The sequence below is a fragment of the Meleagris gallopavo genome, chromosome 1, assembly GCF_905368555.1.
Source record: "Meleagris gallopavo chromosome 1, MGAL_WU_HG_1.1, whole genome shotgun sequence".
NCBI classification, from domain to species: Eukaryota; Metazoa; Chordata; class Aves; order Galliformes; family Phasianidae; genus Meleagris; species Meleagris gallopavo.
The window spans coordinates 76,712,324-76,724,589 of record NC_139404.1 but is presented as its reverse complement, the minus strand read 5'-3'; the positions used below and the strand labels follow the sequence as shown (position 1 = coordinate 76,724,589).

The following is a 12,266-nucleotide window of genomic DNA, read 5'->3' as shown; positions in this document are numbered from 1 at the left end:
AGGGCGGGTTTAGATTGGATGTCAGGGGGAAGTTCTTCACAGAGAGGGAGACGAGGTGCTGGGACCAGAGAGGCTGTGGATGCTCCATCCCTGGAGGTGTTCAAGACCAGGCTGGATGGGGCCCTGGGCAGCCTGGTCTAGTACCAGATCTGGAGGCTGGTGGCCCTGCCTATGCCAGGCAGGTTAGAACTCGATGATCCTTGGGGCCCTTTTCAAATCAGGCCATTTTATGATTCTATGATTCAAATTCAATTGAATTACTAATTAAAAAATATATTCTTTTAAACACAAATTCATTCTGCATCAAAACTTTCAAATCTTTTCAATAAAGTACTTTCATTTTTGTTGTTGTTGTTTTATTCTAAGTTCTGTTCCTCACCCTAATATCTAATCGGTTTTCTCTAACAATTTTTTAATTTGTTCTTTTTTTTTTCTTTTTTTTTTTTTTTTTTTTTTTTGCAAAACATAAATTTTGTATTGACCTCTTCACAAGGAAACTTATACACAAGTACCTTCCAAAATCTATGAGGCTAAGCCATGTCTTGGGCAATGGGGTCAGATGTGTGTTTGTTTGTATGTTGACAGTTCTGTAGGACCTTTAGACCTGAGATTATTAGGTTTTGCTTTCTGTTACTAGACAGAAAAATTCCATTATGATGAAGTCATAATAGCATAAGACTAAAATGATTGAAAATGCTGCCAGCCAGTGACGCCTTTGACTTTATTCTCCACGTTACAGCAGAGTTTTTAAAGTCTGTTCTTTCCACCTTGACTGTTCAGGTGAACCATTACTAAGAAGTATTACAAATGGAACTGGGAACTGGCATCTTAATTTCACTGTCATCTTTGGAAGCAAAGGAACCAATTAATATTAACAGGCACTGTGGATTTTAAGGTAAGAGTTGTACACTAATTTGTGCACAGAAAATTCAGTAAATTATTTAGACAAAAGAAAAGCAAAACTATAGTAATATATCTCATTCACTGTCTGCTTGGGAAAGATTTGCCAAGAAGGCAAAGGCTTTCTGTGTCCCTGTACAACTTAAGCAGCCCAGTTCAATAACATTAAAATAAGCTAACTTTTGTTTATGTTTGTTTCCACAAAAAAAAAAAAATGTAGCCAAAGCATTTCATTAATGTCTGTGAGACTGAAGAGTGACAAAATGCTAAGGCAACAAAAGGTTTCCACCACAGCACAGCCGGAGCAAATTCTGCCAGCCATAAGAAGATTGCTCTCTGCAAGATATGTAAGCTATTCCAAGCACCTCTAATGCATTATTTCTTAAAATGCAGATCTCTACATTTAATTTATGTGCAAAAGGGCTTCAATATTTGTGTTGAAATGTACCTCATAGATTAAACATTTTATTGTTATTAGAATAATGATGTCTCATAGCATCCTAGGAAAGCCAGCTGATACCACTAACTCCTGAGAAGCAGCTGTGAGATAGAAGAGATGTATAGATAACTTATCAACCCAAGTTATAAAGGCAGGCAGTAGCAGAAAGCTTAACATTATGGATCCATGCAGTCAATTTCTTTAGTTTATTCCTTGATTATTTTTAATGAACAGTGTAATTCACATATGGTGGATTTTCTAAAATTACATGTTAGGGAGATTCTGTTTCCTTGTAACTTTTAACACTAAAAGCCAGATGAAAACAAACAAAACAATCATGACTACCACCAACAAGAACCCAACAACAACAACAAAACCAACAAACCAATGACTCATCACTTCTGGAAGATCTACTGGCTGTGACAGGCATCTGATTCTTCTTCACCCTTATCAGTCCTGCATTTTCATAAATATTTATTAGTTATCAAAACCTGGTTATGAACTGTGCTGTTTTTTTTTTAAATGTTCATATGCTCCAGGCTATGTTTAATTCCAAAGATAATTCTAGAAAGCTCCTATGAGCTGTGACTTCTGTCACCAGAACCTCACACAGAGCTATGAGTTAAGTAAGAAGATTCTTGAACAGGAAGAAACCAGCAGAGTAAGGCTAAGTAAACTCTTAGTCCTCTCTGACATTAGAAGATTGTATCACATTTCCTGAACTTGGATGTCACTTTGGGAAATGTTATACAGTGCAGGATTGAGCCAAAGAAATAGCCCACTATGGATAAAGCTGAGATCAAATGCCAAGAAGATTCAACAAACTAATACACATGATGAATAAATAGCAATAACAGTGAATGTGAGAATTACCCAGTTAGCTTCCAGGCCTTATCATCAGCAGTTGTGGCTCAGGAAAAAAAAAAAACACAACATCATTCTAGCACAGAGTCATGACGCACGAAATCATGAAGGCAGAGCACAGTAGATAAATAGTAATGTATTTACCACTGACTTTCAGTATGAAGAAAGGTTGAAGTAGCTGGGCTTGACAGGGAAAGCTTGTGAGGCATTCTAACAGTAGCCTATGAGAAGAAGAGTGAAAAAATAGGAAGGGGCCATATGTTGGCCCCTTGGTAATAGTAAATGGTAAAACAAGGAGCTACAACACCAAATGATGAATTCAGAAGTTCAGGCTGAATATTAGTGTGGAAAAAAACAAAACACAACGCCTTTATCACCAAAATACTATAACACTGTAACAGACTCCTAAAGAGGTAGTAGAATCTTTCTCCTAGGAGGCTTTCAAGACTCAGTTACACAGAGCCAAAGCAGCATGATTTAGAGTTGGCAATAGCTCAGCTTTGAGCTAGTGATTAGATTAGAAAGCTCCAGAGTTTTCTCCCACATCTATATGATTTAAAACTGGGAAGATGATGTTACAACTGTAAAAATTTTAATGTTTTCAGACTTTTAGCTTGTATTTGTTCAGTTGGAGATAACAGAATCTACTGAGAACTTATTTTTCAGTTACTTATGTTTTTCATGAATGTACACAAATGTAAACAATTCAGAATTCTATGGACACACAATTGTTGCTACCATCCTTTCTATTGTAAGTAACTTAAGTTTCACTGCTTTGAAATAAAATAATACAGACTTTTTGTTTTTCAATGAGGAGTTAAATAATTATTTGGAAGTTCTTTCCCTAAAGACAGATAAAGACATTTGTTCATATTCAGGTACTATCCTACTTATTCCTGTGCATGTCTGGGTGTATTCATACACAGAGACAGATTTGTCCCATGTAGGCACATCTTTCTCCCCAGAGATGCTTGGAAATTGTTGTAAGGATGTAAAGATGTAAGGAAATTTAGAAAAAAAGGAGTGGAGGACCAGAGGCAATTTTTTACTGGACTAATGCAGTTTTTGTGCATGCAGAAATGAGAACAATGAAAAACAGATTCAGCTGGATTTCCATGAATACTCCTGCACCACAGTGTGTGGAAGGAGAAACACAATGGAACAGTAACAAAGAGCCTTGATCCAATATGACACACAAAAACACAAGCAATCTTCTTGATAACATAAGGTCTAGGAGGATTAATTCTTTGAATTATAGATAATTGCACCTGATCCAAGGGGGTTAGAAATAGCACTCAAACTGACAAAGCAAACGATCATCAGATTGTAGAACATTAAGCTCATTCTATCCTATTATAAGGGCAACCTTCAGAGAAATAAAAAAAACAGAATCCCTTTAAAAAGCCATCATTTCAAATACAACTGACTGCAGTTTAAATGCCACATTTCTAATGAAAGCAAAACAAAACCTAACGCATGCACTTCCTTGTGAGCTTTACTAATAAAGCAGGAAAGAAAAAAAGCATATTATTAATTTGTGACTGAAGTTCTGCACCGAGAGAAATTCAATTGAGATTTAGTAAACACATACATGAAAGCAGATAACACTGGAACTCCAGAAACATTCCACCTTGAAAGAGGTTGCCTGATAAAGAACAGTGTTCTAAAGTTTTTTCAAAGCTTATTTGGTGACAGAAGAGCCTAAGGGAAGGGAGTGAGAATGAGCTACAAGGAGAGAGCAGGAGAAGCAAGGGTAGACAAGAAAGAGCACGGTACCTTTTCTGCTGGAGTAAGTAGATTTCATCCAGATGTTTATCCCAGGACTTTTTGCCTTGCAACTTCTGACTCAGTCCATTCCAGATCCGGAAGTAGAAGGGTTTGCTATCACCAAATAAAGGTACCCCCATTGGACGTCCCTTTATCTGTCTTTTCTAGTTGTCTGAAAGCCAGTAATCCTCACTATGGGAAAGAAAGAAGAAAAAAAAAAAAAAAAAGTGCCAGGGAAGGCTTATTACAAAGCACCACTCCTCTACCTCCTGATGTGCTACTTACAGAGGACACTGTCCTTCAGCTGCATCAGCTGATGAAAGTACATGTAAAAACACAAAATAAAATCACTTCTCTCTAGGAGATCTCATACCTCAGCCCTCCTCAAGTACTTAGTTTCCAAAATAAGCCCAACCCAAAGGTGTGCCTGATGTAGAAATAGCTCACTAGTAGGGTACCCCTCACAAAGACCCTGTGTAGCACTAAGGAAGTCAGTACAGCACTGAATTCTTAGGCTTCTAGCATTTCTTTTCTAAGTCTGGAATTTAGAAGTAATAATCCTCCTGATGTATCTCAAAATTCCTCTAGGGAGCAACATACAACCAATATCGAAACAGACAGCTAAACAAGCCAGGAAAAACACCCTCTTGCCGAGTGAACATGTGGAAACGTGCCCTGTGCTCAGGTAAGGCAGTATGGAGGAGGACACACCTCCCACTCCAACTATCTGCAAATTCCACTAAAGACACAGTCATTATAGACTCCACCTTCTCTGCGTCAAACAAAGTCGTGTCACTTTATGAGCTGGAAGAAGAGTTTCTGTAAATTAGTATGTGAAGTTTGGATGTTTCATTTTCCTTTTAATTTTCTACAGTCTCTCATTGTTTTTCCACACTTATCAGAGAATGAACAGAGTAATCTCCTCAAAACTATCGGTTTATTCAGAAGTTATTAAAGCTTAGCAAGCCAGTATTTACATCCAGACTTAGGCAAACTCATCATGTACCTTGTTTATGGAAACAGAAGTCACTACAAAGAAAAAGAACAATGCTTCAAGCCAAACTTGAGGAATTGCATCCTAAAATGTTAGATTCACTGAAGCATCCAATTTTTGGAGGAGGTGTTAGGTTAAACTGTCATAACGGGAAGAATGATTTTCTTGCTACATTGAGAGATAAAGGCAGCCAGGAGTTAAGAGCAAAATGTGTGGTTTTCTTGAACAGTATCAGTAATATATTCCTCCTAATATCCTTGAGGATGGGAGCAGCTTCATTCAAAGCTGAGTAAGATATTTAGATATTGAATATTGTTAGATTTTGAATATACAGTTAAGTGCTGTGATAGACAAACACAGTCTCTATTTTCCTGGGCAGCCAGTGCAATTCAAACAACTGCACGCCAATACCTCAGATGGACTCCTTAAATTGTCACACAACAGGGGAAGGGATGAGGGCTTGTTACAGCTCTCATTCTTCAGACTGCTGTAAATCTGGTTCAACAGTTTTCCTTTACCCATAAATATGAATAAAAATTTTTAATACTGCAAAATAATGTTTTTATAATTCATGTACAATTAACTTGCAAAGGTAATAGAGTGCATGTGGTTTCTCACATACATTGTATCTGGTTTTAGCTCTTGGTACCCATTTCCACTGTTTCTCAGACACACTGTTACTCTGTATCCTAGCTCTAATCTAAAGGCCTTCCTTTGTCTTCCGACAGCATTCTAGTTCTACATTTCTCTACAAGTGTTCCTTGTTCCAGTCTTTTACTGCAAATGATTTATCCTAGATGTCAGTCATACCCCTTCTTAGCGTCTTGACTTCTCTTAATTCTGACGTGGATTGTTTCTGACTAATAATTTCTGAATATTGGAATGCCTCAATTTCATCTCCTCATGCATGGTTTTTCTCTTGTATCCATGGCCATGAGTAACAAAGTAAGCATGAAAAAATGCAAAACACAATTTAATTAAATATGTTAGACACAGCAGTGTCTAGCAACAACAAAAAAAAAAAAAAAAAAAGAGCAAAATAGTGATAAAACAATGCTAAAAGCACCATGTGGTTTTAGGTGTATTAGTATTACCTATGGCATGGTTAGCATGAGTTGCTCTTTCTAGAGCTGCAGAAATAGTTTAAGTAAGCCAATACATGCAAATACTTTACCCACAACCAGGAAACTCACATTTTCAAATATCTGCTATAAACATAAGAAAACAAGACACTCCACTTTGCCCAGTGGGGTTTGTCATTTTGCCACAGACACTACCTTGCATTTCTTTTTTCTTATTCCTTTTAGGTCATCCTAGATTTTCAAAAACATAACACATACAGCACTTTGTAGCCAAATCTGAATGAACTGACTTTTGGTGACAGTATATCTAAAGTTAGCCTTTTCTAGCAGCATACCCAAAAAGACTACAGGAATAATCTCTACATAGTCTTTGGTTTTAGTTCTGTTCTGCCCACATTTCCTGTTCCTTCTTTGTTCAAATATAAATCAAAGTGGTATTATCTGATCTATTACAAAGTAATTTCAGCACTAATATAGAGATAGACATGATTTGCACAGTACATGGCATGGATTCCTTTCCTTCAGAATGACCCTCACCCTTACATTCTATGTTTTTGCAAAACTGCTGTTAACTTTCCTGGAAGTTTTGAGTACCAGAGGTATGTAGGATTTAATCCAATGTGCTTACCTGGTGATGAATCAGGATGTAAGTACACATTCTTTTTTTCTCTAGTTTTCACCTATAGTTGCCTTAGAGAGGGAAAATTACAAGAGCGGGTTGACATTTTGAAGTTACCACAAAGAAATGCCTAATCCTAATCTTTCACAAAATACATCTGAATGTGAATTCTGATTAGCAAGTAACAGAGATTGTAAAAGACATTGCAAAAGTAAGGAAAGTTGTCAAACTGAAGGGTTTAGCTGCACATTCTAAAGTCCCACCTTCATTTATTCTGAAAGATTTTAAAGGATTCTGTTAGACATAAAAAAGAATGTAATGGATAGTATCAGGAAAACTTACACAAAAATGACGGAGAGAAAGGCAAAGAACTCAACTTATTTATCGTTTATGATGACCTGAAATTCTCTTTCTCATTAGTCTTCCACATTTGCTCCCCAAACCAATGTTAAGCAAATATGACTGCACCACCACACAGACATTGAAAAGCTAAGCTGACTAGTCTAGGCAAGCCATGTTTTCTGTGTCACTGATAAGCAGCGTCCCAGGCTATCCTACACTAAGACTTGCCTAAGTTTTGCTGTCTCAGGGTCAGCTTCAGAGTCACAAGCTGCCAGGCTATTTTACAAGCTCTTATTTTTCTACTGCATCTATCTCCCTCTTGTTTCATTTGTTCTTTCTGAATTATATATATGCTCTAACCTTAAGAATTAAATGACATATTCCATTCTTTTGCTTCAATTCACAAACATCTTTCATCTTACCTCTCACAAAATTTGTTCTTAAAAAGAATCCCACATTAGAAATTACAAGAGAAATGTTATCATTTCAACATTGATGAAAACAAAGTGCATGGATTTGCATAACAGGTTTTAGGCTACCATCTTAAGACCAACAGTGGAAGTGCAGCCAACAGCTATACTTCAGTCTTTCAATAATGCCTCTGTACAATACTGAGTATACTGTGTCATTTTTCTCAAGTCGCAGCATTTAAGAAAAGCTCTAAATGTCAGTTGTAAGAGAAAAGAATGAGAGAAGAATGAATTCAGAAAAAAAAGTAGTGAAAAAGAACAGTTTCTGTGCATGCACAGAACACAAAGCCAAGAACTCATGAGGCCGGAAATAAATAGTAATGCAATTTTTCCATGTGTACAATAGATAATACTCCATCTGAAAAGGCTGCACCAACAACAAGCCAGCAACTGCTTTGTGTATTGCAGATACATTAAGAAACACTGATGGATTGTGATATTTCCAGTTATTCAAGTTATAGTATCTTACTAGAGTAGCAAGGCAAAACAAAGTTGTAGATGACTGTATGCAAATGAATGTTATTATGTTTAATATCACACAATTGAGTGATGATAGATATCCATGTAAGACAAAGCTAAGTAATAGAGGAAAATAACTAAATATTCCAGGAGTACTATCTCCACTATTCTTGAGAAATTCTTATCTTCACAAGATTTCAACTACTATATAAGTATGAATTACATTGCTACTAGTAAATCACAGATAACTGAGAAATAGAAATGAATTAACAATGCATTATAAACTATACCAGAGCAGAGGTGTCCTTTAGGGATTTACTACACATCACACAAGCAGCCATGATGTATAACTCTGAGAATATGTCTCCTGGACACTGTAATAAAAGACAACAAAAAAATGTTTACAGATACAATAGGAGTAAGAAGAAGGCTAAGGAGAATCTCCAGTGGGTGCAGTGAAGAATGTGACTGCTGATGATAACAGAAAAGGCAGAGGTTCTCAATGCCTTCTTTACATCTGTCTTTAATAGTTACACCAGATATCATCAGGGAACTCTACCCCCTGACATGGAAGTCTGGGATGGAGAGTGGAACAAACTCCCCACAATTCAGATGAAGACAGTTAGAGACCTACTACTGCACCTAGACTGTCAGAGGTCCATGAGGCCAGATGGTGTCCACCTGACAGTGCTGAGGGAGCTGGCGGAGGTGATTGCCAAGCCACTTTCCAGCGTCTATCAGCATTCCTGGTCAACCAGAGAGGTCCCAGAGGTTTGGAGGTTTGCCAGTGTAGCTCCCATCTACAAAAGGGTCATGAGGAGGATCTGAGGAACTAGGCCTGTCAGCCTGGCCTCAGTGCTAGGGAAGGCTAGATCATCTGGAACAGATCATCTTGAGTGAGATCACAAGGCATGTGCAGGACAACCAGGGGATCAGGCCCAGACAGTATTAATTCATGAAAGGCAGATCCTGATTGACCAACCTCATCTCTTTTTATGATCAGCTGATCAGCCTGCTGGATGAGGGATAGGCTGCTGGCATAGTCTACCTAGATTTCAGCAAGATCTTTGATGCTGTCTCCCGCAATATTCTCCTAGGGAAGCTGGCAGCCCATGGCTTGGACAGGTACACTCTTTGCTGGGTAAAGGACTGGCTGGAGGACTGGGCCCAGAGAGCACAGGTCAATAGACTTAAATCCAGCTGGCAATCAGTCACAAATGTTATTCCCCAGAAGTCAGTACTGGGATCTGTTCTGCTAAATCTTTATTGATGACCTAGACAAGGGGATTTACTGTGCCTTCATTAAGTTTGCAGATGACACCAAACTGGGGAGAAGAATTGATCTGCCTGAGAGTAGGAAGGCTCTACAAAGGGACCTGGATTGATGGGCTGAGGCCAGTGGGATGAAGTTCAAGAAGACCATGTGTCCTGCATTATGGTCACAACAAACCCATGCAAGATACAGGTTTGGGGCAGAGTCGCTGGCAAGCTGTGCAGAGGAAAAGGACTTGGGATGTTGGTAGATGTTCAGCTGAACATGAGCCAGCAGTGTGCCCAGGTAGGCAAGAAGGCCAATGGCATCCTTTCCTGTATAAGAAATAGTATAGCCAGCAGGAGCAGGGAGGTGATCATTCCCCTGTACTTAGTTCTGGTTAGAGTCCCTACTGCTCCATAATACTACCTTCTTGAGAAGTTCTATACAAACTTCTGCACTTACTAGTATTCAAATTATAGTATGGCAGATTGCCCCAATGAACTCTTGACCTCTTTTGAAAGCTTGGGCAGTAGCAAGAGACCAAAGGAAGAGGATGGATGTGGCTTCAAATTCTGCAAAATTAACTTGGTCAATCCACTGTTGCTGGAAGTAGTAATAAAGTAGACATAAATATTCATGCTTATGTGAACATATTGCATTCATCAACAGAAAAGAAATAATCATGGAAAAATAATAGTCATCTTATAGAATCTGAAGGGCTACGTATAGAATTTCCCTTGTAGAGAAATGGTGAAGTAGTCAGTGGTTTATTGCAGTAATAATTTGAAAGTCTTTGGTTGAGTATACCAGAGCTTGAACCCCAAGCAGACAGACTGGAGAAAAGGTCCCCTCCGAAAAAGAGCAGAGAATCTAGCAATATTCCTCTCTGGTATGTTATGCTGGAGAAGAATATTTATTAAAGAAGTTACCCAGAGACAGTCTTTGTCTGTTAATCAGCTCTGGTTAGCTAACCAAGGGGAGGGTCAGGTTACTGTGTTAGTGTGTGGGCAATCCTGTTCTTTCTGTTCAGATTTGCTATACCAACACTTAAGAAGGATGCTTGAAGGCTACAGTACTTTTTTTCCTGAGCTTCTGGAAAAAGGACTATTATACACTTCACAGAAAAATTTATGGTAGAAAATGAAGGATGCTGTACATAAAGTAGAATTGATTCAGGGAGATGGCAATGAACTAAACTTGAAATTACGTTTTGACAGCAATGAGGAAGGAAGTGACAAACTTCCAGTAAAATGGAACTTGTAGTTTTCTATTTAATACATTCATTAAAGTATCTACTAAAACGAAGATAATATATTTGTCAACTTTGTTACTAGCAACATGTTATCTTCCCCTTAGTTTCTACTGAAAAGTTGCTGGTTGCTATTTTTATTCGTTTGCATTTTTGTTTTTCTACCGATTCTCTCATTTTCACCCTATTTAATAATGAAGAGTTTACCCTATTAAGAAAATAGGGTACAACTACAGGCTAACAGTATGAATTTTCACAGGATGCTTAGCTGCTTCATTACTCTCTCTTCCCTGGGGAACAGAGAATATAAGAGAAAGCTGTTCCCTGAAATAGACCTTTGGTGATTGAAAACTGAATACAGAACAAAAGTTCTAAGAAATTAAAACTGCAGATGCTTGGACATATACCAGGCACTGCCCTGAACTAATGTGATGAATTCTTTTTTCCTCCAGGAGGAGTTGAATTTTTCTACTGTGCAGAGTGTCCTGAAGCATTATGAAGCATGTCTTGCTGGTGACCACAAACTAGGCTTCTAAGAGGAAAGAAGACCCATTCAGTTAACTCTGAATAGGACAGATTTTCAGAAAACTGTTAGAGCTAACGTTCTATTTTTGTAAGGGTTTCTGAGAATATGGTTTAAAGTAAAAAGTTTCCTTTTCCTTTGCAAGCATGATTCATGACATTTTCCAGGTTCACATGAAGCATCTGTGAAACCTCTTATTTTCAATGGTCATGAGCCTAACACTGAATATGTTTAAATCTTCCTTAAACTACCTCTTCACAAAGGATTCATTTCCTTTGTTGTTTAAATGATCCAATATGAAAATATGACATTTTTTTCTTGGGAGAGCAGCAAATATATCACTCCTGCTGCTGAGAGTACTGATAATATGACACAAAGACTGCAAACTAATGAAGCAGCATAAAATTGATACAAGAAAATAACGTTAGGAGATGACTCGGTAGGAGATTCATCTCTCCCTGTTCAGTCCACCTGTGCCAGCACAGAGATGTGGACACTGTACATCAACTATCACTAAGTACAAGCTCAAGACTCAATGTAATGTCCAACAGCTGAGTAACATTTTGTTTTAGATATTCCCTTCAGTCTTAGTGATTGTAAACTGCATATCCATGAAACATAACAAGAGTTGACATAGGGGTATCATTTAAACTTTGACATGCTTCCAATGGACGTACATCTGCGTGGGTTTGAGCCCCACTCCTGGTACCAGCAGAGTTGTGCAGCAGAAGCGTGCTGGGCCGAATCAGCCCATAAACCATTGACACTATCCTATATGTGATAAAAATGAGAGATCAACTAATTACCTTCTACTGGACTGATGAAAGTTCATTCACATTGTTAAAGGTTTTCATACATATGCATACAAAGTACAAAGGGTACTTTCAGTAAGTTTACAGATGACACCACATTATGTGGAGTGATTGAAATATTGAAGAACAGGGCTGCCATTCACAGAGTCCTCAATACGATGAAGTTACAGGCCAAGAAAATACAGACCTCAAGAAAGAGATCCCCAAGCCTATTTCTGAGATGGAAAAAACTCTAGAGGGTACAGGAAAGATCACCTAATGAGCATCTCTGCAGAAAAGATCTAAGCACAGTCTCTAACTGCATTAAAACCTGGTGTTACAGAAAGGGTTGAGCCAGACTCTTTTCAGAAGAACAAAAGACAAGAATAAAAAAAATTAAACATTGAAATGAGGGTGGTTCAGTAGTAGAATAAGTTGCCAAAGGAAGCTGTAAAATCTTTATTGTTTGAGCTTTTCAAAACTCAGTTGAACAACGCTGTGCAAACTAATTC

The 12,266-nt window shown here is 37.9% G+C and overlaps 1 protein-coding gene across 1 annotated transcript in view; it reads right to left on the bottom strand.

The window, feature by feature from the left end:
• LOC104913080 (transient receptor potential cation channel subfamily V member 6-like) overlaps positions 1–4,649 on the bottom strand; it is a 33,928-nt gene extending 29,279 nt beyond the window's left edge. The window contains exon 1 of the mRNA XM_085236005.1: positions 3,980–4,649. Coding sequence (XP_085092131.1) covers positions 3,980–4,110 — 131 coding nt within the window. The 5' untranslated portion in view covers positions 4,111–4,649. The remainder of the gene's footprint in view (positions 1–3,979) is intronic.
• Positions 4,650–12,266: the final 7,617 nt, after the last annotated feature.